At 41.4% G+C, this 26610-nt stretch overlaps 1 protein-coding gene across 12 annotated transcripts in view; it reads left to right on the top strand.

Annotated features, from left to right (window-relative positions):
• The window catches only part of CEP192 (centrosomal protein 192), a 95676-nt gene extending 78967 nt beyond the window's left edge, over nt 1-16709 (top strand). For 6 of the 12 annotated variants that reach the window (XM_060119551.1, XM_060119548.1, XM_060119549.1 and 3 more), the window contains 5 exons: nt 6416-6535; nt 6915-7036; nt 8482-8611; nt 9066-9124; nt 15697-16400. In XM_060119551.1, coding sequence (XP_059975534.1) covers nt 6416-6535; nt 6915-7036; nt 8482-8611; nt 9066-9124; nt 15697-15868 — 603 coding nt within the window. In that variant the 3' untranslated portion in view covers nt 15869-16400. Of the gene's footprint in view, nt 1-6415; nt 6536-6914; nt 7037-8481; nt 8612-9065; nt 9125-15696 lie in introns of all 12 variants that reach the window. The other 6 variants (XM_060119550.1, XM_060119547.1, XM_060119545.1 and 3 more) reach the window with 3 other exon arrangements.
• Nucleotides 16710-26610: the final 9901 nt, after the last annotated feature.

Below are 26610 nucleotides of genomic sequence, written 5' to 3'. Positions count from 1 at the left end.
GTTCATGTGGCCTCAGTAATACACTTTTCCTTTTTCATTCTAATAGCCAAAACTCATTTAAACTATGGCATTTACTTGATATGGGTCCAGTTCCTCAGAGATTCAAACTTGTAATAAGGTTTAGAACATAGTTGTGAGCTCATAACTGACCATGAGAGAATCTTTGAGCAATGACAGAGTCACAAACTCTGTGTGCTTCACTGGGTCTGTGTAACAGGCTTCCAGAGGGTTTCTGACTTTCTTGTAAAGACACAGAGTTCTACCAGCGTAGTTTATTTCACACAAGCAGCCGAGCAGGGAGCACACGTTGCTCAACAGAAGTTCTGCATCTGAAAGGAAGGTGCAGAGAAGCCCCAGCAGGAAAGTTGTCATCTGTGCATGGATCAGAAGACCTGACGGTATTAAAACAGCAGTGCTCCCTAAACTCATCTATAGGTTCAGCACAGTCCCAGTGAAAATCCCAGCTTGTTTTTAAGAGATTGACAGGCTGGTCCTAAAATTCATGTGGGTGTGCAAGGGACCCAGAATAACCAAAACAATCTTGGAAAAGGATAAAGTTGGAGGTTTCACACTTCCCATTTTCAAAACCTACAAAGCTACAGTAATCAAAACAGTGTGGTATTGACATAAAGATAGACCTATAAAATATGTGATATAGATGTGAAAGTCCCAAAATAAATCGTCATATTTATGGTCAGTTGATTTTTCAATAAGGGACAATTCAACAGGGAAAGAATGTTTTTCAACAGTGGTGCTGGGACAGCTGGATATCCACGTGCAAAAGAATTAAATTCAACCCTTACCTCACACCATATATAAAAATTAACTTGAAGTGGACCATAGACCTACGTGTAAGAGCTAAAGCTGTAAAACTACTAGAAGGTAACTGTTGATCTTCACGACCTTGGGTTAAGCATTGGTTTGTTAGATGTAACACCAATAAAACTCAAGTAACAAAAGGAAAAATAGATGAGTTATCAAAGTGTAAAACTTTGTACATCAAAGGACACGATTAAGAGTGTGAAAAGAAAACCCAGAGTATGGGAGAAAACATTTACAAATCACGTATTTGACAAAGTACTTGTATCCAGAGTGCATCAAGAACTCTTACAACTCAATAATATAAAGACAAATACCCAGTTTAAAAAATGGGCAGAAACTCTGAATAGACATTTTTCCAAAGAAGATATACCAGTGGCCAGTAAAGACATGAAAAGATGCTTAGAATCACTAGTCATTGGGGAAATGCAAATCAAAACCACAGTGAGATCACTTCATACTCACTAGGATGACTGTGATTTTAAAATAATAATAATAACAAGTGTTGACAAGGATGTGGGGAAATTGGAACCATCATACACTGCTGGTGGGAATGGAAAAGGGTGCAGCCACAGTGAAAACAGTTTGACAGTTCCTCAGTAAGTTAAAGGTAGAGTTACCATATGGTCCAACAATCACACTTCTGGATAAATACTCAAAAAAATTCGAAACCAGTATTCAAACAAACTTGTACACAAATGTTCATAGCAGCCTTGTTTACAATAGCTCAAAAAGGTGGAAATAATCCAAGTGTCTATCGAGTGATAAGCAAAATGTGGTGTGTCCATACAATGAAATTTTATTTGGCAATAAAAAGGAATGAAGTACTAATAACATGCTATCACGTGGATGAACATGCCAAGTGAAACCACAAAAGGCCAGGTATTGTAGGGTTCAATTTATGGGAAATATCTAGAATGGTAAATCTGTAGAGGCAGAAAGTAGATTACTGGTTTCTGGGGCTGGGAGCGAGGTTGGAGAATGGTGGGTGACTGCTCGTGGCATGGGATTTCTCTTGGGATTGTTGAGAGTATTTTAAATTAGATTGTGGGCATGGTTGCACAGTTCTGGAGATACACTAAAAACCACTGACTACACCTAAAATGGGTGAATTATGTGGTATACCACATAAATGAAAAGAAAAATGAAAAATGAAAAGAAAAATGAGGACTAGATTGTCTCCCAGGAATTTCTCCTCATATAATAGTTGACATGGAAATGTAACCTCCGTGAGGTCTCTGGTTTTTGTTTTGTGCATCACTGTGTATCCTGGACTGAAGTCGCTGCTCATCACATTGTCAGATCACATCTCTCAAATGCGCTCTAGGTCTGGATACTTAATTTACGTGCACAGCACATCACCCTGGGACCCTTTAGGGAAGTGTTACCAAAGAGCACAATCGTGGTTGTATAGAGTACTGATTCAGAAGGAAAAAATTAGTTCCTTACGACTGAGACACACACCATAATTGTGTGAAACATTGGTCAGTGTGAGATGAGACTAAATGAACCTAAGGCATGTTAGGGCCTGGTGTAGAACATGCAGTAGTGGGTTTTCCCTCCTCTGTTTTTTATTCATTGGTGTTAGAGGAAGTGTAAGTGGGGTTTGTAGGAAGTGTGGTGCTGTGGTTCCGGTGGCTCCAGATGGTTGTGTGCTTTCACCATTCAGGGCATGGTTGTATCCATCCTTTCTGAATCCTTCCATTGCCCTGTCATCCATGTCCCCCACCCCGGTAGCTCCTGCCTCTGTGCTCCCAGCCTGCAGGCCCAGTTGTTTCTTAGATTCCGTGTCCACAGAAATTAGGCCAATGAAGCATTTTAATGTTAAGTCCAGACTCAAAGATACTGATTTATTGTTACCCTAACTAGGGATCAGTATTTTTAACACTAAACGTTTAATTAAAAAGCTCTTAACGCTGGTAAAATTTATAAAATACTGTTTTAAGATACTTCAACTTCCTCATTGTTGACCTTTGACATGCTGCACACACAGATTTCGTGTATTTGACTTGGAGCTGTGTGGTCGGGGTGATGTTCTGAAGTGAGTTAGGGTAAGAGCTGCTCTGGTGGGCACAGCGTCTTGGCTCCTCTGCCTCTGCTCCCACACCCACCCCTTCCTGTGGACCCTCTCGTCCCCTGCAGTCAGTGAGGTGTGAGGCCTTAGTCCTTCACCACTTGGCCAGCAGTGGTCCCATAAGCATTTCCATGGAAGTCTGCATTGTGTTTTGGGGGGGGTCAGACCTTCCTCATTTAGGTCTTGTACTCTAGAATTTTTTAATAACTTTTTTTTAAGAATTTGCATTATTTTAACATTTTATTTCTATTTTTTTAAGTATTGTACAATAGCATATAAGTTACAGGTGTACAATATAATGATTCACAATTTTTAAAGGTTATACTCCATTTGTTATTGTGCAATATTGGCTATATTCCCCATGTTGTACAGTATATCCTTGTAGCTTATTTATACGTAAAGAGTTATTACCTCTTAATCCACTACCCCTATGTTGCCCCTCCCCGCTTCCTTTTCCCCACTGGTAACCGCTAGTTTGTTGCCTACATCTGTGAGTCTGCTTACTTTTTATTTGTTGCGTTTTTTAGATTCCATATATAAGTGATATCATACAGTATTTGTCTTTCTTTCTCTGACTTTTTTCACTTAGCACAATGCCTTCCAAATTCATGTTACTGCAAATGGCATGATTTTATTCTTTTTCATGGCTGAGTAATATTCCATTGTGTGTATATATGTGTGTGTGTGTGTGTATATATATATATATATATATATATATATATATATATATAAATACACACGCACGCATGTATATATTAGTACATCTTCTCTATCCATTTGTCTATTGATGGACACTTAGGTTCCTTCCATGTCTTGGCAATTGTTAAGTAGTGCTTCTGTGAACATTGGGGTGCATGTATCTTTTCAAATTAGTGTTTTTAGTTTTTATTTTTTTAGGTAAATAGGAGTGGAATCGCTGGGTCATATGGCAGTTCTATTTTTAGTTTTTTGAGAAACCTCCATACTGTTCTCCATAGTGGCTGCACCAGTTTACATTTCCACCAACAGTGTACTAGGGTTTCCTTTTCTCTACATTCTCGCCAATATTTGTTATTTATGTTCTTTTTTTGATGATAGCCATTCTCCCAGGTGTGAGGTGATATCTCATTGTGGTTTTGATTTGTATTTCCCTGGTGATTAGTGATGTTGAGCATCTTTTCATGTGCCTGTTAGCTATCTGCATTTCCTCTTTAAATAAATGTCTATTCAGTTCTTCTGCCCATTTTTTAATCAGTTGTTTGATTTTTTTGATGTTGAATTGTGTGAGCTTTTTATATATGTTGGATATTAACTCCTTACTGGTCATATCATTTGCAAATATTTTCTCCCTTTAGTAGGTTGTCTTTTCATTTTGTTGATGGTTTCCTTTGCTGTGCAAAAGCTTTTAAGTTTAATTAGGTCCTATTTGTTTATTTTTGCTTTTATTTCCTTTACCTTAGGAGACAGATCCAAAAAAAGTACTGCTATGATTAATGTCAAAGAGTGTTCTGCCTTTGTTTTCCTGTAGCAGTTTTATGGTTTCTGGTCTTTAATCCATCTTGAGTTTATTTTTGTGTATGGTGTTAAAGAATGTTCCAATTTCATTCTCTTACATGTAGCTGTCCAGTTTTCCCAGAACCACTTACTGAGGAGACTGTCCTTTCTCCATTTTATACTCTTACCTCCTTTGTTGTAGATTAATTGACCATAGATGGGTGGGTTTATTTCTGAGCTTTTTGTCCTGTTCCATAGATCTATGTGTCTGTTTTGGAGCCAGTACCATGCTGTTTTTGATTACTGTAGCTTTGTAGTATAGTGAATTCTACCAAACATTTAGAGAAGAGTTAACACTTCTCCTTCTCAAACTATTCCAAAAAATTGCAGAGGAAGGAACACTTTGTAATTCATTCTATGAGGCCATCATCACCCTGTTATCAAAACCAGGCAAAGATATGACACAAAAAAGAAAATTACAGACTAATATCACTGGTAAACATGGATGCAAAAATCCTCAAAAAAGTACTAGGAAACTGAATCCAACAATACATTAAAAGGATCATACACCATGATCAAGTGGGATTTACCCCAGAGATGCAAGGATTTTTCAATATCTGCAAATCAGTTAGTGTGATACACCACATCAACAAATTGAAGAATAAAAACCATATGATCAGGGACTTCCCTGGTGGCGCAGTGGTTAAGAATCCGCCTGCCATTGCAGGGGACGCGGGTTTGATCCCAGGTCTGGGAAGATCCCACATGCCGTGGAGCAACTAACTAAGCCTGTGTGCCACAGCTACTGAAGCCCACGTGCCTAGAGCCTATGCTCCGCAACAAGAGAAGCGACTGCAATGAGAAGCCCGTGCACCACAACAAAGAGTAGCCCCTGCTCGCCGCAACTAGAGAAAGCCTGCGCACAGCAACGAAGACCTGAAGCAGCCAAAATAATCAATCAATCAATCAATTAATTAAAAACAAAAAAATATCATCTCAATAGATGTAGAAAAAGCTTTTGATAAAGTTCAACATCCATTTATGATTTAAAACTCTTCAGAAAGTGGGAACATACCTCAACATTATAAATGCCGTATATGACAAACCCACAGGTAACATCATACTGAACGGTGAAAAGTTGAAAGCATTCCCTCTTAGGTCAGAAACAAGACAAGGATGTCCACTCTCGCTACTATTATTCAACATAGTTTTGGAAGTCCTAGCCACGGTAATCAGAGAAGAAAGAGAAATAAAAGGGATCCAAATTGGAAAAGAAGTAAAACTCACTGTTTCCATATGATACGATACTGTGCTTAGAAAATCCTGGAGATTTTCTATACCAGAAAACTAGAGCTTATTAATGAATTTGCTAAAGTTGCAGGATACAAAATTAATGTACAGAAATCTGTTGCATTTCTGTACAGTAACAACAAACTATCAGAAAGGGAAAAGGAAACAATCCATTTACCATCACATCAAGAAGAATAAAATACTTAGGAATAAACCTGCCTAAGGAGGCAAAAGACCTGTACTCAGAAAACTGTAAGACACTCATGAAAGAAATTAAAGATGACACAACAGATAGATATACTGTGTTCTTGGATTGGAAGAATTAATATTATTAAAATGACCAAACTACCCAAGGCAATCTATAGATTCAGTGCAATCCCTATCAAATAACAATGGCATTTTTCACAGAACTAGTACAAAAAATTTTTTAATTTGTATGGAAACACAAAAGACCCCAGATAGCCAAAGCAGTCTTGAGAAAGAAAGATGGAGCTGGAGCAGTCAGGCTTCCTGACTTTAGACTGTACTACAGAGCTACAGTAATTAATAACTTTTTTTAATTAAAAAATTTAAATTTTGAGGAATATGTTACTTAAAGCCTTAAAGAAAAGTATACTTGGATCTGATTAGTGGCAAAATTAGCCAAAGCAAGGACATTTTTCCCTTCAATTTTTTCATACCACACTTTGAATTGGTAATCTAACTGCATGTGTGTAAGGTTCAGTGTCTGAATTTCTCTCCTGGATGTGTTGTTTGTAGGTCTCCATCACGTTTTTGCCCAGAGATAGAGGGGACTATGCCCAGTTTTGGGATGTTGAGTGTCACCCTCTTAAAGAGCCTCACCTGAAGCACACCTTGAGATTCCAGCTCTCTGGACACGTGAGTGTTACACTGAATTTAAGTATATTATTGGATGTGTTTTAAAGACACCAAGGGAAACTGGCATGAAAAACTGGCCTGTTGTTTTTGGTATTATTGTAATCCCATTGATTCTGTTATAGATTCTTATCATCTTAGTTTTCTTACGTGTCTTTATTGATTGGCTCTATGAAATTTGTTTGCCTTAATTAGGTAAGATTGTGTTTGTGTGTGAGAAAGAGAGAGAAAGAAACAGTGCAAGATAAAGCATTTTGTGATTAAAGAAATTTAGAAATCCTAAATCTCCTTTTTAAAAATTAAGAAGGAAGTAGTAGAATTCAAATAGGTAAGTGTCCATATGTTTATTTCTCCTCCTCCACCCTGTGATTTTTTTATACAGAGTGTCAAAGCAGAACGTGAGCTTGAAAATTCACGCATTTCCACAAAGAGCCTCATTAAAATAGATAATTTACTTAAGCCCCGAAGACAACCTGTATCAGAGGCGTCTGCTCTCTTACCTGGGTATGTTGTTTCTGTCATTCTCATGAATTTTTCCCAGGGCTTTATTGAGGTTTTATTACATTCAGTAAAATGCCCAGTGGCTTACCTGTGATTGACGTATGTCACCCCCACTGCAGCCAGGTAGAGACCGTTTCTCTCTCCTGGAGCCTCACATGCATGCCTCTCTGCAGCCACCCCCACCTTCACCCAGGATTTGTTCTGTTCCTGTGTGTTGCCATAGTTCTGTGGAATTTCATGCACATGTGCACTCAAGTTGTGTCTGGCTTTCACTTAACGTAGTGATTTCGGGATCATCTGTGTTGGTGAGTGTACCTATGGTTTGTTCCTTTTGTTGTTGAGTTCTCATGCCTCATCATAGGAGCACATCACGATTGTTTCATTTTCCTTTTAGCATTTGGTGGCTTCTGACTTGGAGCCCTTGTGAATGAAGGTGCAGTGAATATTATTATATGTGTATTTTTGTGGACATATTTTTTCATTTCTTTTGGGTAAAAATATCTAAGAGTAGAATTGCTGGGTCATATGGTAGAAATTTATTTAACCTTAAACTGCCAAAGAATGTTCCCAAAGTAGTGTTCCAATTTACATTCCACAAAACAGTGTATGAAAGTAGATTCTTAAAAACTTTGAAAAATGTATGTTATACCTGCAGCTTACAAAGCTTTAATGATAGTATGTAAATGTTTTACCTAATGAAAAAAAAATTTTTTTTTTCAGGGATGTGTTTTTTTTTCCTTAACTTTTTTTAAAATTGAAGTATAGTTGATTTACAGTGTTGTATTAATTCCTGCTGCACAGCAAAGCAATTCAGTTATACATATATATACATTCTTTTTTTAATATTCTTTTCCATTATGGTTTATTACAGGATATTGAATATAGTTCCCTGTGCTATACAGTAGGACCTTGTTCTTTATCCATTCTCTCTATAAAAGCTTACATCTGCTAACCCCAACCTCCCACTCCATCCTCCCCCACCCCCCTCCCTCTTGACCACCTCCAGTCTGTTCTCTATGTCCATGAGTCTGTTTCTGTTTCTTAGATATGATCATGTGTGTCATATTTTAGATTCCACATATAAGTGATATCATATGGTATTTGTCTCTTTCTTTCTGACTTACATGAAAATGTTTCTTATAATCCTTAGTTAACTAACATTTAGGTCTAACTTAGTTGTGGAGGAAGGTGCTTGTAAGGAAAATATGTTAAGTTCCTCTCAGGGAGGAGGAGGCGCTACTGCTGTCTCAGCTGCTTCCCCGCACCCCTGGACGCTTCCTGCTGCCAGCAGTTTGTCTTAACACACATTAGTCAGTCGCCTTTACAGAGCTACTTTAACTGAGTTGCGGGAGAAAACAAATTAAAGCCACACTTCATAATGTAATATATACAAATAGTTTAAGTTACTATGGATTTTAAATAGTTAACCTTCAGACCTATCTCCATAGCAGGCAGCTTGACCTCACCCACCGTGGAGTTTATGCCCCAGAAGATGTGTATCGGTTTCTGCCAACGAGAGTTGGGGAGTCAAGGACGTTGAAAGTCAATTTGCGAAATAATTCTTTTATTACACACTTGGTAAGTTGGAAATCCTGCTGTGGGTTTTGAAAAAGTAAGTGTAGTCTACTATTTGATAAACATTTTCCTGATAATTAGAAGCTTGTTTTATAGATTAAGTTATAATAGTTAAGTTTTAAAATGGCTTAATACCGTATTTGAAAAGAAACTCAGGGGAAGTTCATGATCCTTTACCTGAAAATTGAAAATTATTTAGTATTTGTTTTCATATTTTCATTTTTTAATTTTTCCTCTTGTTTTCTTCTGTACTATCACACCAACATATTTCTGGATAACATTTACTCCAGTTAGAACTAGAATAAACTCATTAAACTTCCCTTAAGTGTTTTCATGAGCATTTATCATTTTACCTCATTTTGTGGCTATATGTAAGCAAATGTATGGTATGTTGATTTAAGTATGCACAAATATCTAACTTGTATAACTTAATAAAATGTTTCATATTAAATTCCAGCTCAAGTTTTTAAGTCCCAGAGAGCCTTTCTACGTCAAACATTCAAAATATACTTTGAGGTGAGTTTATCATAAACCAAAATGTTCTCATTCTAGTGCAGGTCTTTGTGTTCAGGAGCCTGAGATTGCTCTTGGGGGTTAGAACTGTGACGTCTCTCTCTGTTGCAACCCCTCATCCTCCTCACCAGCACCACAGAGCACCAAGCACGTGGTGAAGGAGACAAGGAACCTGCTAGGGAAACAGTCCGTGACCTGTGGGTACGTGTGGCAAGTAGCAACTCAAACTTGCGCAGTGTTTGGACTTAGTGCGTGACTCCTGTTTCCCAGTATTTTGACAGCCATATACTTACATAGAACCTTAATTATTTTGTGATTAACTTTAGAGTGATTTCTGCATCACATGTTATTTTCACTACACTGAGAATCAAGGATTTAAATTTTTACTAATTAGGACAAAAACCTTCCCAGATTAATTGGCAAAATTTTATTATCCTATTTTCCAGTTGTCCAGTTCTTCAAATAACCCTGTATTGTTCTTAAATCAGGGCTTCATTTTCTTGTCGTCCTTGCTTATTTTCTTTTTTTTAAAATGTGTTTGTTTTTATTTATTTTTAAGGTTTATGTATATATATATATATATTCTCTCAGTTTTATTGACATAATTGACATACAGCACTGTGTAAGTTTGAGGTGTACAGCATAATGATTTGACTTACGTACATGATGAAATGATTATCACAGTAAGTTTTGTGAACACCATCATCTCATGTAGATACAAAATTAAAGACATAGAAAAAAATTTTTTTCCTGCGATGTGAACTGTTAGGATTTATTCTCTTAACAGCTTTCATATATAACGTACAACATGTTCAGTATATTTATCGTGTTGTACATCACATGCCTGGTACATACTTAACCTTACAACTGGAAGTTTGTACTTTTTGACTGTCTCATCCAGTTCTCCCTCCCCCAACCCCCTGCCTCTGGTAACCACAAATCTGATCTTTTCTATGCATTTGTTTTTGAAGTATAATTGACCTACAACACTGTTAGTTCCTGTATTTCTATGGGTTTTTGTTTGTTTGTTTGTTTGTTTTTTCTGGTACACGGGCCTCTCACTGTTGTGGCCTCTCCCGTTGCGGAACACAGGCTCCGGACACACAGGCTCAGCAGCCATGGCTCACGGGCCCAGCTGCTCCGCGGCATGTGGGATCCTCCCATACCGGGGCATGAGCCCGTGTCCCCCGCATCGGCAGGCGGACTCTCAACCACTGCGCCACCAGGGAAGCCCGTATATGTTTTTATTTCTATACATTTGAAACTGATCACCACACTAAATCTAAGATGATACATCACCACACAAAGATATTACATAGTTACTGACTGTATTCCCCATGCTGTACGTTTCATACCTGTGATTCATTTATTTTGGAGCTGGACGTTTGAATCTCTTAATCTCCCTCACCTATTTCTTTCTTCCTCCTACCCCCATCCCCTCTGGCAACCACCTGTTTTGTCTTTGTATCTATGACTCTATTTCTGTTTTGTTATGTTTGTTCATTTGTTTTTTAGATTCTATATGGAAGTGAAATCATACAGTATCTGTCTCTCTCTGACTTATTTCACTTAGCATAATATCCTCCAGGTCCATTCATGTTATTGCAGATAGCAAGATTTCATTCTTCTTTATGGCTGGGTAGTATTCCACTGTGTACCACATCTTTATCCATTCATCTGTTGATGGGCACTTGGGTTGCTTCCATATAATACCTTTTTCCATCCTCTCACTGTCAGTCTGAGTGTCTTTAGATCTTAAGTGACTGTGTGTGTGTGTGTGTGTGTGTGTGTGTGTGTGTGTGTGTGTGTGTGTGTGTGTGTGTGTGTGTGTGTGTGTGTGTGTGAGTGATGCGGACCTCTCACTGTTGTGGCCTCTCCCGTTGCAGAGCACAGGCTCTGGACATGCAGGCTCAGTGGCCATGGCTCACGGGCTCGGCAGGCAGACTCTCAACCACTGCGCCACCAGGGAAGCCCTTAAGTGGCTTTTGTAGCAGCATATATACGGGCCTTGTTTTTGTATCCATTCAGCTGCTCTTTTGACTGGAGCATTGAATCCATTTACATGTAAAGTAATTATTGATAGGTATGTACTTTCTGCCATTTTGTTAATTGTTTTAGGGTCTTGCTAATTTTCTTTCTCCATATGATGTACATAAAGGCTGAAATCTCAAACTGGGTTGTCACTGTTATTTAGAATTTTAACAGTAGACTTCTGTTGCCCTTAATACTGAAAAATAATTTTATCTTCATCTTTGAATCTTTAAACAATTTAATTATTATAAGATCTTTCATTTTAGCATCAAGAGACTGTCCCAGAAACATGTTATATTCTGTGTAAACTTGGCCCACTTGCAGGCGTTCAAGAGCTGTCTCTGAGTTACTAGCCCAGCAGCACTGACTCAGAAGCTTACACTTACCTTCAGATACTGGAAGATGAGTCGTGGGGACCGTTCTCTCCACCTCTCATCCTTTCTTCCCCTTCTCGTCCCCCCTCCCCCATCCCATGTGCTATGAAACCTGCCTCTCAGGAGCCCAACCTAAAGGCACGAGTTGTGCAGAGTCAGCAATGAATATACCTAGAAAGTTACCATGGACTTAACTTCTCTGAGCCTCAGTTTCCTAATTTGTGAAATGGAGATGAAAAGCCACTGGCAGCCTGGACTCATTACAGGAGTATGTGAGAGGTGGTCCTGGGGAGCCCCAGCAGGACCCACAACATCGATAGAGCATCACGGTTTCTGTCGGTGCTTTCCCAGCCAGTCCCTTCAGTGAGAACATGGATGAGAGGGACCTGGGTTTACAGCACTACTAAGTCTGAGCTTTCCCGCTTTTCTGCCCTGAGCTCTTGTCTGTGGGTCCCTCCCATGACGGCCTGAGACTGGTGACATTCCACAGTCGGTAGAGTAGGTTGGCTCTGCTGAACTGAGGCAGAGCTGCAGAAACAATTCACCTATTTAAAAATAGGTTGTTTAAATTCCCAGTTGTGACACTCTTTAGTAACAGAATACAAACTGATACTGAGTAAGTGATCTGTCCTGAACACCGTTATTATCTGAATTTGAAATTTATCCTAACGGCCTTATTAACTCTGCTTCCCATTTACTCTGTCTGGTTCACATCCCTGAGCTTGGTCAGCATTTTGCAGGTGTGTGTCTTTAAACGTGAAGCAGAGGGGGTGGAATACTTCTGTGTAAACCAGCGTATACCTGTCAGCTTACTGGAGGGGCTTAAGATTTTTGTTTCAAGGAGCTTTTATCTTTAAAAAAATCTTTTTTTAAAAAAAAGTTCAAGAAACCTTCAGATTTAAAAAAAATTCCCTTGAAGAGCCTAACAGCTTTTTAAAAAACAGTGTTTGCATTCAGCTCATCTACAGTTTTGGTAAGGACTCATTACTTATAATAACTTGTTAAATTACTTGGCTTTATGTCACTTGCCCATTTTATGGCTGAAGGATGATGCAGTCAACTTAACTGGAGATAAACATTCCTTTTCCAGCTTTCATCATTAAATACACTGTAGTTTCAAATTCTCTTCTGATGTTATGTTCTTTGCTTAATTTGCTTTCACAGATTTTTTAAAATTTAATTATATTTTAGCTGAAATTTGTAAATCAGCTCCTTCTTGATCCTTTGTAGAAAAAGAACCTGTTTGTGTTCAATCCCAATAGCATTACATGTGGCAGCCTCTGGCCTAGCAGGGCTGTAGGGACCAGCCAGCTGAGTGAGGCCCACAGGCAGTTTGTGGTCACCAGTGAGCTGTTAGACCTTCACAGGAGACCACACGACCTAAATTGAAATGTAATTTTGGCAGTTAACATGTCAGAGTATTTTCATAATTGCCACCTTCAGTTTCCTCCTCCTACCCCTGTGACCAGCGGGTAACGTCCTTCTTCCTCATGCGCCTGGGTGCCCATCTCATGTCCCAGCAGCACTTCCTCCTCCTCACGCACAGCTCCCTGCAGTGCTGTTGACGCAACAGGCGTGATGCTAAAGCATTCCTAACGAGGAACCTTTATAAATGACATGGCGTTTTGCTTAGTTTCAACTTGTCTAAAAGCCAATTTTAAGATATAAAATGTGTTCATTCTAGTAATCTAAAAGTAGACATTTTTATAGAGTTGAACTTGGTGACTTGCCATTCCAGTGATAGAACATTTTAAGCTGTCCTGAATTAGACACTCACCGCTTTTCTCTGCAGCCTAGGTCATGTCACAACATCTAAGAGAACTTAGAAACATGAGAAAATATTTTGTAATTAAGCAAAATTTGGGCAGTTTACATAAGCTAGCATTTAAAATAGCATCACAAGATACATTTTGTTTGCTTATACTCTTCAAGCATGTTATTACTTTAAAATGTTTTTAACTTTTTATACTTTGAAAAGAAATTTAAATAAGGTAATTTTATACTTTATTGGTGGCAGATACTTAAGTTATTCTGATGCATTTCATTAGGGAACTTAGGATAAATATGTAATGTTACAGATTCCAGCATCAACTTTAATAATTAGCAACTCAGTATAAACTTGATGAAATATGAATAAGAAAACCATGCGTGCAAAGCAGTAACTTTGATCTGTTCAACCAGGTGAAGTAAACTCTAAGTCGTAGAAAACTCTTCTCTTATGACATGTCCATAGGTTTAAGTCTTATGTAAAGGAAGGTCGGAAAGCTGGTGTTTTCATATGTAAGAATGACTTCTTTCTATTTCGGAGAAGTAGCGGTTTGCTCCCATAGCTCACCTGAGAATTCTCCTGCAAACTGGGGCAGGGGCTGCTGTCAGTGCAGGCGTGGAGGGCTTTGTACCTGTCCCGAGAACGAGACTGTTGGACCCTGGACGGGCTCGTGAGCTGTAGGGGGCCGGTATGGCGGCACTGGCCTCGGCAGGTAGACAGTCTGTGCCGAGGCTCCTGGGGAGCCCCTCCCTGTCCCCCGTGGTCACGTTCTCTTCCTCAGGGGCCACCTGCCCTGGGACCCGTGAATCCCACTCCCCGAGTAGTAGCGCGGCTTCCGTCACCGCAGGTCTGCCCTCCCAGGAGGCCCCTCTCCCGGGCTGTCCTCATGCGGTGGGGACTGTCAGCTGACTGCAGATCAGTAGGCGGGAGCCCCTCACGTCCTGGGGGTTTTGCCTTAGGTGGAGGTGCTGGGGGAGGGCGTGTGTTGGGCACGTTTATGTCGTCCACGGAAAGCGGTAGATTGTGAAAGAGCTAATGGAAAAGGAGCATCAATGAGCAGTTTTTTGGTAAAGGTTCTGTCTTGGGCTCTAGGTGATCATCTCTTTCTCATGTCTTTTTTTTTTTTTTTTTTTGCGGTACGCGGGCCTCTCACTGTTGTGGCCTCTCCCGTTGCGGGGCACAGGCTCCGGACGCGCAGGCCCAGCGGCCATGGCTCACGGGCCCAGCCGCTCCGCGGCAGGTGGGATCCTCCCGGACCGGGGCACGAACCCACGTCCCCTGCATCGGCAGGCGGACTCTCAACCACTGCGCCACCAGGGAAGCCCTCTCATGTCTTTTTAAGAAGAATTTGTTGTGTTCCCACTTAGCCCCGAAAGCATCCTCTGTTAACTGTTTGTTCAAGTCTAATTTCTGCTGAGACATTGCAGCTAAGGCCCCATCTGCTGGGCTCACAGCAGCGCATGCAGGTCCTGGTGAGCCAGCCCCTGTGGCTGAGCGGCCAGGCCCTGCTGTGTCCTTCAGAGGGAAGCCAAGGAGCAGCAAAGTGTTCGTTTCAAGTTAAAGAAAAAGAAAAATTACTGTTGCTGTAATTTGTAGGTTCACAGGCATGAGGGGTGAGGGGGGTTCCAGGCACCGTGCCAGCCCTGCCTCTGTACCTCCTGCTGCTTGCTCTGGGGCCTCTGCTGCAAAACTTGTCATTGGATGGTAGGAGGTTTTGAACTAGATCTCTGCGTTGTGTCTATGTGCTTTCCTATTATGTGTTCCTATTATGTGTGTGTGCGTGTGTATATGTGTGTGTGTGCATGTGGGGGGGTGTGAGTGTGTGCTGTGGCGGGGCTGGTAGTGTGCGTGTTTGTGTATGTGAGTGTGCATGTGTGTGGAGAGAGTGTAAAGCCCTCTTGGTAACAGCACAGTCACTGCTTCGCCGCACTGCTGGTGCTGGAGTTGTGTGAATCTGTGGTTCTTTTTAAGTTGCACCCCCCGTTTATTCAGTGTCTGTAAATCTAAAGCAGGGGATACATGTTTGTCATAATATGTTTTTCAACACCCTTCCTCAGTTAAATATGGGGTTCTTTATTCCGTGTTAGTAATGGGATCCTCTAGAGATTTACTTGGGGTATTTTAATGCTTTTAGTAATTCATAAGTTAAAAGGCCTCTTAGGTTGGCAGATTGTACTACGTCATTCTGAGGATTGAGATGCTAACATGAAAGAGAAAATTGTCCTTTGCCAGTGACGTCGAAAGGTACCAGTTATTTTAAAGGCACCTTAACTTTGATGTGGGGAAATGAGGTAAATGCACTGGGGGGAAATGACCCAGACTTTAAATATGTATATTCTGCATTATCAGTTACATGCAGGAAAAGGGCTTTGAAATACTTAGACTGTTTTCTGAATTTCTAGCCCACTGTGCTGGGTTCATCAGGAAACATGCTGGAAGCAAAAGCACAGGTCAGATCCAGTGGCTGATCCTGAACACGTGTGGTTGAGATCAAGGGCGGGACCCCTGCCCTCTGAGGAGAGTCTGAAAGCTGTAAAGTTTCACTCAAAAACGATTAAGACAGAAAGTTGGTGACATCACACAGGTGTGGGAAAGTGCCTTTGTCTAATTTCCTGGGAATAAAGGTGTATTTTTGAAGCTTTTGGGACCTCGTTTTATGAGCAATACCAACACCCCACCCCCGCCATGTACTACTTTTAAACACAGGGCGTTCATTACCTGCCTCGATAGAATCTGAAAATAAATTTTCAAGAAGACTTTTGGAAGGTTTCATATGAAATTTGGAGCAAAACCCACCAGCCCTGTAAACGTTGGTCCCGCTGCCACGGGGGCGGTCGGTGGCACGTGCTCCCTGACCTTTGGGGGGCCGGTGGCCTCCTGCTTCTACAGATGCAGCACCAGGCCCTGGGCCTCTTGGCTCCTGCTTCCTTGACCGTGTTCGCTCTCTGCCAGGCGTCGTGAGGCTGGAGGGGCTCCGTGTGCTGTGGCCTCAGTGTTGACACCCCTTTCTCTCTGCAGAGCCCAGCACTACATCAACATGCCTGTGCAGTTCAAGCCCAGGTCCGTGGGCAAGTTTGAAGCTTTGCTCGTTGTTCAAACCGATGAAGGCAAGAGTGTCGCCATTCGACTCATTGGTGAAGCTCTTGGGAAAAGTTAAATAGAGTCCACTTTGTGTAAAGTAAATGACATAAGTTATATTTTGGTGACTTCATTTTTTTCTGTACTACAGTTACGCCTTTGTATATATTTTGTATGATAAATTGGATGTCTATAACTATAGGTTTGTTCTTTTGAGAAGCTAATACTGAAGACCTGACTAAAACAATCATGTAACTATCCTATAGTATTGTATTTAACTTTTACAGGGGAGAAGAGAGTTCTATTTTTGCATTGATTATGATATTCTGAATAAATATGGTGTATATTTTAGTTGGTATATCCAGAAATAAACTTAATTTCCATTGAATTTGTTTTTTTTATATGCTGTCATGTAGACATTAGAATATCACTTTATTCTGCTAATTATTTCCAAGCGCCTTGGTCTGTTCTGTGATTTTTCTCCTCCATTACAGTTCTGTTTCCCTTAAGAAATTCCTTCTCAGTTCCTTTGTCTTTTAGCTAATTGCCCAGAGTAGAAAGGAAAGCTTCCTTTCAAAGAAATTGTCTTTCTCCGGAGTGGGGCAGGCGCCACGTTCTGTGCAGACACATTGGAGAGGTTGATGGTATATTTTAAGAGGGCGTTTATTGAAATTAAAGCTGGCGGGACAACTCCAGAATCCGGTGTAGAAGGGCACTGCCGTCAGGTACCAGAGGGACCCAGGGCACAGGGAGTGAGGGCAGTGAGCCACCCGAGGGGACAGAGCGCTCTCCTGCTGTGACGTTCCCTGGTTCTACCAGGAGAGACGTGTGTATTAATTGCTCTGTGGCCATTGCTGGTGAGTGGTTGTGCAGCAGCGTGGGGGTCGCAGCCGGGTATTATCGATGGAGCAGAAGGACCTCGGAGGGTGTGCAAAGCTGCCAGGAGGGCTCTAACCCCCAGCATTTACAACCGCGACAGAGAAACACTGTCCTTCCTGAGCACAGATTTAAGACAGTCTTACACGTCTGCCACATGGGTCAGTAATCACAGGTGAAGGGTAGAGGCAGTCCCACAACTGTTGATCCCTTTGTGATTAAAACTGCTCTCCTTCAGTATTAGCTCTCTTCAGTGTCCGCTCTCCTAAAGTGGTCACTTCCCTGTTTTGTTTCCTCTTTAGATTTTTCATTTCATGCCCAGGGAAAGATCTGGGACAGGGGATCCTGTAAGTCTTTAACTGTGCCCTGAGCCCACTGAGCACTGGGCCGTGTTCCCGTCTCCGACCCCCGTGGACGCTCGTGCAGACAGGAGGGATGCGGCGAGGACGCCCCGCGGGGGCAGGCACAACCTCGGAGCAGCACGGGCTGTGACACGAGGTGAGGAGAGGCCAGTGGTGAGAGTGCGGCTGGAAACGCAATCCTCCCAGGGGTGTTATAACCGTTACTTCTCCCGCGCCCGGTGTTGACCCCAGAAGGTGCACGGATGCATGTGGAGGCGATTGCGTGTTTGCTCCATGAGCAAGGCTGACCCAGGTCCAGGACCACTGTTGTGCTGACCTGCCCTCAGGTCGGTGGGAAGCCCCACGCTGCTCGCTTGAGGAGGTTCTCCCTGTGTTTGGGATGACCCATAAAATCGCTGTTCTGTGGGGTCGGCCTGAGGAAATGCCACCTTGTGGACTTGGCTGCATGTGAGACTTGCTCCCTGAGAGCTGTGAGGCCAGCAGGCACGACACAGACCCCGCCACGCCAGATGCCAGGGCACCACCCACAGCCGCCACCATTGCCCTTGTGCTTTTGGGCACAAGGGCGACTCTGCGTCAGCTTCTCTGGAGCCATCTTACTAAACTCAGGGGAGGCCCGTGTGCCACCAGAGCCGGGCCAGCTCGGATCCTCCTCCTTGGCCTGGTCCCCCCTCCCTTGTGCTTCCACAGGCCTGTCCTTCTTGGTGGGGGGAGGACCACCTTCCATACCTGCCTTCCGGGTGCTCGGGGAAGGTGCCCATCCGACTGACGGGCACCTGTGCCGAAGGCGGTTCACCTCTGAAGCCTCAGTGGGTAAAGTATGGGGGTGTGGGGGAGAGGGTTCATGCTTTGAACAAGTGGATGCATCCACTGAGCTTCTGTGTCTAATTATTTCCATGGAAATATCAAGAGCATATAGATAATATACTGTCTTACAAATGGATGACAGGTTGCTTCACACAATAATGTTTTTATATCTCAAGTCAAAAGCAGGTTGTGCGAATGGAGAAACGCTGGAAGGGCTGGTCAGGAGCAGGCCGGGACTGCTCAGCCCACTGCTGTATGAGGCACGGCCCTGGGGGCTGCCCAGCGGCCAGTGAGGTAGATAGGGAGGAGGTGAAACGCACAGGACAGTGATGTAATTGTCGACCTGGGATTCCAAGAGGGTTTCCTTTAAAGATCATAAAAAGAATTCGGTAATGTGACTGGATTACATAACTGATACACAAACATCAACAGTTTTTCTATATAAGAAAATAGTAATGGAAAAAATAAAACCCCTATGAATAAACGTATAAAGAAATGTGTAAAATTTACGTGAAGAAAACTTTAAAATCTCACTGGAGGTTACAGCAGGTTTGGGCAGGGGGTAACGTGCCCACATTGCTACCGTGTGCTCTGTAGCACGAATACCCCTTGAGATCCTAACGACAGGACTGCAAGTAGCCGGGTGAGACTAGCATGTACAGGATGGATCCAAAAGCCCCAAATACATACAGAAATTCAGTGCAAGGTAAAAGTGGCACCTCAGTGGGGAAAAGATGGGTTATCCCGGATTAGCTCCCGGGTGAATCATAGGTTAACAATGAAAGTATAAAAGTCCCAGGAGAAAATATGGAAAACAATATCAGTTATTAATTTCTAGTTTTGGAATAAAAGCTGACAGTCATATAAGGAAGAGATCAACTCAACCACATACAAATAAAAATTTTCTGGGTGGAAAAAGCATAGCCAAAATCAAATGACAAACTGGGAGTCTTAATGGACACATTGGCCATTTCAGTCTTTCTGCTGCAAACAGTGACACTAAAACTCTCCATCTGCAGCTGTCACTTCACGTATTTCCAAGGACACCTGTCGGGTAAAGCACTGCAGCATGGACAGCGGGTGGAAGGCAGGTCAGGGGCAGTATAATTTGAGTGGACATTGCTGACTTTTCTCCTGCCTGTTTTTCTACATCCTTGCCAAAACAACGTTAGCAAACTAACTTTTCCTACTCTAGTAAGTGAGTAATTGCATCTGGTCTGATGTGCGCTGGCTCTGACTCTGGGGGCAGAGCCCACCTAGGCAGGCGCAACGGGTGGCTGCCAGGAGCCACCCTTCCCCCGCTTCTTTTGGGAGCCTCCAGCAAAGAGGGTGGACCTGCCCAAGGCCGCTTTCTTGGGGTCCCCTGCAGCTGAGCCCTGAGGAGACCCCTGTGGGGGGGACCCACCTTCCTGTGAACACCAAAAGTGGACGGCAGATGGCTCTGGGAGGGGCAGGCAGAGGGTGACGCCCGGGCCCCCTGGGCTCTGTCCTCACAACCCTGCCCTGAGGCCGGAGGAGGCCTGCCTTCCACTGGACTGTCTCCACTTCCCACCAGGTTCAACTATTAACTATTTTTGTAATAAATGTTTTAAAGAGGTAAACATAACAAAGGAATTGTTTTAATAAGAGATTTAAAAATCCGACCATCACTTTTTCTGCCAATATTCAGTAAACTTAATGGAATGTGTCACTTATTAATTAGGGTATTGACAGTAGTCTTTCTCAGAAGGTTTTGAAATGACACCTCGCAGTAAAGTTCTACCTTTCCTTCTGAAGAAGCTCGGGCGTGGAGACCCTCGAGGTCCTTACAGGTGTCGCGGCCTCTCAGCAGAAGCTCCTCCTTGGCTTTGCTGTGACGTGTGTTTCAGTTTGGTGTCCAGGAAGCAGGGCCGGTCCCCCAGGGGGCCTTTGTGGGGGAGATGCCAGCGGGTCTGAGGTCTGAAGGTTTCCCGTCAGCCTCACCTGTAGGGCTGCTGCCCACACCTGCCCTGCTTCTGGGAGGAGGAGGGTTAACCAGCCCTGTGCCTTCTGTTCACTTGGGGTCACTTGGTCCCACTACAAGTTTGCTTTCCCCTTTGTTATTTAATGTCGATGTTAAAGCCACTAAGAGGGTTGCCTGTTTCTACACCGAAGTCACTGGACATGAAGAGAGCCCATTTTAATATTTTATATAAAATATATAACATAAATACGTATTTCTGTATTTTATAGGTTTATTTAAATATATTTTTAAAATCTATATATACACATACATATCAGGATAAAGCAAATACATTGAGGTTGTTAGCAACCAAGGTTTTAGTAGAAGACAAATGTGATGTTATAATTCAAAGATAAGTCAAGATATTAAGTCCCTTTGAAGTTAAATTTAAATCAGAAATATTAGCTTGCACTAATGATTTTTTAAAAATCCATATTTCCAGCCTTGTCCACTGAAAATGCCCAAAGCAGTCTTAGCTCATTGGCAGTAGCGCCCCTGGAAAGAGACATGGGACACGTGTGCCGTGGCCACACACCTACAGTTGTATTATTTTAATTCTAATCTTGTTCTGTTAAACTATGAAATGAAGAAAATTAAAACATGAGGCTAATATTCAAGAGTGATTATGTTGTATATCCAATGTAAAAATTGATCTGTTGTAAGTTAGTGAAAGTAAATAATCCAAGACTCAACACTCATTTTTTATCATTCATACTGATTAATTGGCAAAATTCAACTTCATTTTGGTTACGTAAGTGCAGACTTTTAGGAAAATACTCTTCCTCATCTGTTTAGAAGAGTGCAAATTAATTATCTAAAGGATAACTTCACTGGGCATGATTTAATTTATGTATGTATTTAGGTATGTGTTTGTTTATTTTCCTAAGGAGTGATTAGAAGTCCTATCAATTATAGAAATCTCATAGTGTGCTCAGAGAAAATAACTTGTTGACTTTGGTAGAAAAACAGCAATTTCTAGTTATTACATAAAAATAAAGCCGGAAAATAAATGTAGTAATGGAAATAAAGAGAAATATCAAAATGGTATAATTGACAAACAGCTGGAATACCACTACCTCATACCATATTTACAAGTAAATTCCAGATGGATTGAAAATTTTAATGTAAAAATTAAAACTATAAGATTAAACTATATTAGATTTTATATGTCTGTAACTTTGGATGGGAGTGAACTTCCTAAGCAGGAAAGGAAACCCAGAAGTTATAAGGGAAAGTCAGGTGAATTTCTTGTAATTGTTGTAAAATATGCACAACATAAAATTTACCATCTTACCATTTTTAAGTGTACAATTCAGTGGCATTAAGCACATTCACATTGTCGTGCAGCCATCAGCACCATCCATCTCCAGGGCTTTTCCATCTTCCCAACAGATGTATTTTAACACACAAGTTTAACATATTGAACAGCAAAAAGACACCATAAATAAAGACAAGAGACAAACCATATGTTGGGCAAAGACGTTTACAACACTTTATTTCTAGCACCCCGAGTGCTAGAAATCCTATAAATTGGTAGGGAAAGGCAATCCAATAGAAATGTGGATAAAAGAACATAAATAGACATTTCACAGAATGATAATTTTAGATGGCTAGTAGACATCTGAAAATTGGTTGAGAAAATGCAAATGAAAGCAAGAATGAGATACTCTTTTTTTTAATCCGTGAGATTGAAAATTAAAATGTGTCATGCATCCCTACATGGCTGGTGAGTGAATTGCTGGAAGTTGGTATGGGAAATGCTAATTATAGTAATAAATACCATTTTTTAAAACTCATCAAATTGACAAAAATTAAAACGAATATGAAACATTCTTTGCTGGTAGGAGTGCAACTACTAAAACATTTGGGGGATGTAATCTACAAACACCTACAAAAAATTAAAATCCTTTCACCCAGCAATCAACCTTTGGGAGTCTATTTTATAAAAATGAAAGCACCATTACATATAGCTATATGTATGTATACATATACATATATGTATGTATGTTAATACCACGTAAGAGATGCAAATACAGTATCCTGAAAACATCCTACTGTGAGAAGCTGTGGAGGTTAAGAGCCCTGTCGGGAGAGAGAGGCCACAGGCCCTGCAGTGCCAACAGGTGAGCAAGAAACCCCCTTGCACCTGGGTCATCCTGGCTGAGCACTCCCCAGATTCCTGGCCCATGCATATGTGCACAAAATAATGTTTTAGGGTACTTTGTTATGCAGCAATCTTGGTTTCTATAAGGAAAAAGTCTCTTTCTGCTATTCCCTCACATCATTTAGTTCCTTTTTATAGAACACATTAAGGTACTTTTTTTAAACCAAAAATCTATCTCTATTTACTAATGGAGTCAAATAAGCAATTTACATTCGGAAACAAAGGAAAAAGTTATTAAATTTTATGTAAAAAGTATTATAGTATTGATATTTGTTTGGGAAAAAAAACTCATAACCAGAGGCAACAATCTTCTTTTTGCAAAATAAGCTACATGGCCTGTTATTTGGTAGGCAGTACATTGTAATTGCTTTGTTTTTATTATCCTTTTACATGTTTTAAAACTTTGCCAGTAAAGCTTTTCTAATAGTGCTGAAGAGACGTTTTTCCTGCTTACTTGGCAAAGTTTGCTCTCTGAATAAAAAAAAAAAAAAGCAAAAGTTGTGTTGATTCTCCTCCTCTCTCCTCTTGCTCCTCACTCTTCCTCTTTCTTTTTCCCTCCTTACCTCTCTGCTTTCCCCAGAATCAATCAACCAGAGTTCTCATTTGCCAGCAACAGGACTCCACGCTGCACTCAACACAGGGGGGCTTTGTTGGTGCATGTTCTCAATGGCGGAGCCAGAACTAGGCTTGGACACAGACGGGGGACCTGGGCACAGGGAACACAGCTGGGGCCCAGCAGACCTGCCCCTTCTGTGATGAACTGGATGTCCAGTTGTGTCCACTTCCTTAAACCCGCATGTAAGCCCCATGGGAGCATCTGATTTGCCTCACCTGGGGTAAGTGTCGCCCCCATGGTGAATGGGGTGGGAGGGCAGCAGCAGGCAAGATGAGAGAATATCCAAAAAGGAGATGGGGCTGCTCGTAGGAAGGCACACAGATGGCCACTAAAAATGTAATTTCATCAAGGTTCTGCTTAGAAAAAAGCAACCAAAAATTGAAGATGAATATAACTTAAGACCCAGCAATCCCATTCTAAATGTCTATATACTGAGTGTCTAAACACTAAGAAGTCTCCCACCTGTGTGCAAAGAGACATTAGCAAGGATGTTGATTGTAGTAATGGAGTAAGAGTGGAAAAAAATGGTAACTCTTAAATGTCATCAAGAAGAATATGATCTATTCACATAGTGAAATACTATTACCAGTTAAATTAACTAAAATGATGTGTCAACTTGAATAAATTTTTTTTTTTTTTTTTTTTTTTTTTTGCGGTATGCGGGCCTCTCACTGTTGTGGCCTCTTCCATTGAGGAGCACGGGCTCTGGATGCGCAGGCTCAGCGGCCATGGCTCACGGGCCTAGCCACTCTGCGGCATGTGGGATCCTCCCGGACCAGGGCACGAACCCGTGTCCCCTGCATCGGCAGGCAGACTCTCAACCACTGCACCACCAGGGAAGCCCAACTTGAATAAATTTTGACCGCGTAAATGAGTGAAAAGGTCAAATGTACACTATGATAGCATTTATATCAAGTTTAGAAACATACAAAGCCATATAAGCATGTATATAGTTTCAGAATATGTTTATATGCAGCATAGGTATAAAAACCTGGATGGAGAGGAACAGACTGATGTCCAGAGACAGTTCTCTGACCTTCTACATGTCAGCACATCTTGCAGGCGAGGCCCTGCCTGCCTTGTGTTCTGCACTATCTTTAGAAAGATGTTCATGTAGGTAACAGACTTGCCAGACAGAGATGTGTCTCCTTCAGCTCCTCTCCTGTAACACAGCCCACTGTGCTGGCAGCCCATCTGGCCCTCTTGGCATGGCCCTATGAGAATTGGGGCTCAGAATATTGGTGCAAAAATGCTAATACTGCTATTGCTGTGGGCAATGAATGGTCCCTTGTCTGACCCTGGAGTCGCATGCCTTCTGTCAGCATCCAAGAAACTGTAACAGGCGATAGTATCAGCTTACAAATGGGGTAAAATTTCAGATTCTTCATAACTCTTGACAATTACCTTCAGGCTAAGAGTTATCTCTAGGAAGGGAGGAAGGGGCCTCGAATAAGAGAGGGGTCAAAGGGAGGTTGTACATTTCATTTCTTAAGAAAAAGCTCTGAAACAAACATGGCCATGTGGTAGTATATATGCCCTTATTATATTCTCTATATTTTTTGGTATGTCTGAAATATTAAATTAAAAAGTGAACTTACATTTTAAAAATCCCAGAGAAATGAGTTTTTTTAAACAATAATGAGTTTTCTTTCTTAAACTTGTAATCTATAGATTGGATCTCCTTTCTTTTTTCCTTCGTATTACTTTTCATCATGTTCATCTCTGTGTTTTTTTCTCTATTTTTAAAAAATTTTGCTTCAATTATCTTGTTGAGATGAAATTTACATAACATAAGATTAGCCATTTTAAAGGGAACAATTTAATGGCATTTGGCACATTCACAATGTTGTGCAACCATTACCTCTATCTAGTTCCAAACTATTTTCATCTTTGCAGCAGAAAACACTGTACTTACTAAGTGGTTACTCTTCTTCCCTTCCCTCAGCTCCTGGAAACTACTAATATCCTTCCTGTTTCCATGAATTTACCTACTTTGGATACGTTTTAAAACAGCATCATGCAATATGTGACCTTTTGTGTCAGGCTTTTTCCATTTAACATAAGGTTTTCAAGGTTTATTCACATTGTGGATTTGAATTTCTGTCTGTGGTTACTTGCTTTTAGTCTGAAGAAATTCTTTTATTATTTCTTGTAAGGTGGGTCAGCTGCAACAAATTCTCTCAGTTTTTGTTTATCTGGAAATGTCCTATTTCATCATCAGTTCTGAAGGATAGCTTTGCTAGACATAGAATTCTTGGTTGACGGTTTTCCTTTTGAGCCCTTTGACTATGTTATCTCACTTCCTCTGGCCTCCATTGTTTTTGCTGATAAGTTAGCTGTCGATCTCATTGGGGCTCCCTTGTAAGTGAAGAGTCGCTTTTCTCTGGCTGCTTTCAATATTTTCTTCTTGTTTTTGACTTTCAGCATTCTTGCTATAATGTGTCAGTTTGTGGATCTCTTTGAGCTTATGTTACTTGGAGTTTGTTGAGTTTCCTGGGTGTTGAGTGTTGTTTTTTTTTTAATACATTTGGAAATTTTCAGCTCTTTATTTCTTCAAATATTTTCCACTCTTTCTGATACTCCCATTACGCATAAGTGGTTTGCTTATTGATGTCCCATATTCTTCTTAGGCTCTGTTCATTTTTCCTCATTTTTTTTCCTCTCCATTGTTCAGATTACTATTCTCTATCAACCTACTTTCAAGTTTGCTAATTCTGTTTTGCCAGCTCAAATCTACTGTTAAGCCCCTCCAGTGAAAGTTTCATTTCAGTTATTGTACTTTTCAACTCTAGAATTTCCATTTGGTTGCTTTTTTTAATATATAATGTCTATCTGTTTATTGGTATTTTCTTTTTTTTTTAAAGATTCCCTTTTTTTTTTAATGGTACAGTTACTTTTTTATTTAATTAATTTATTTATTTACTTTGGGCTGTGTTGGGTCTTCGTTTCTGTGCGAGGGCCTTCTCTAGTCGTGGCAAGCGGGGGCCACTCCTCATCACGGTGTGCAGGCCTGTCACTATCGCAGCCTCTCCCGTGTGGAGCACAGGCTCCAGACACGCAGGCTCAGCAGCCGTGGCTCATGGGCCCAGTCGCTCCGTGGCATGTGGGATCCTCCCAGACCAGGGCTCAAACCCGTGTCCCCTGCATTAGCAGGCAGATTCTCAACCACTGCGCCACCAGGGAAGCCCGGTATTTTCTATTTGATATGACAATGGCATCATACCCTCCTTTACCTCTTTTTTATTTTTTTTCTTTTTTTTTTCTTTTTGCGGTATGTGGGCCTCTCACTGTTGTGGCCTCTCCCGTTGTGGAGCACAGGCTCCGGATGCGCAGGCCCAGCGGCCATGGCTCACGGGCCCAGCCGCTCCGCGGCATATGGGATCCTCCCAGACCGGGGCACGAACCCGTATCCCCTGCATCGGCAGGCGGACT

The sequence above is a fragment of the Mesoplodon densirostris genome, chromosome 15, assembly GCF_025265405.1.
Source record: "Mesoplodon densirostris isolate mMesDen1 chromosome 15, mMesDen1 primary haplotype, whole genome shotgun sequence".
NCBI lineage: Eukaryota > Metazoa > Chordata > Mammalia > Artiodactyla > Ziphiidae > Mesoplodon > Mesoplodon densirostris.
The sequence above is the reverse complement of the archived record's forward strand: the minus strand, read 5'-3'. Positions and strand labels throughout refer to the sequence as shown.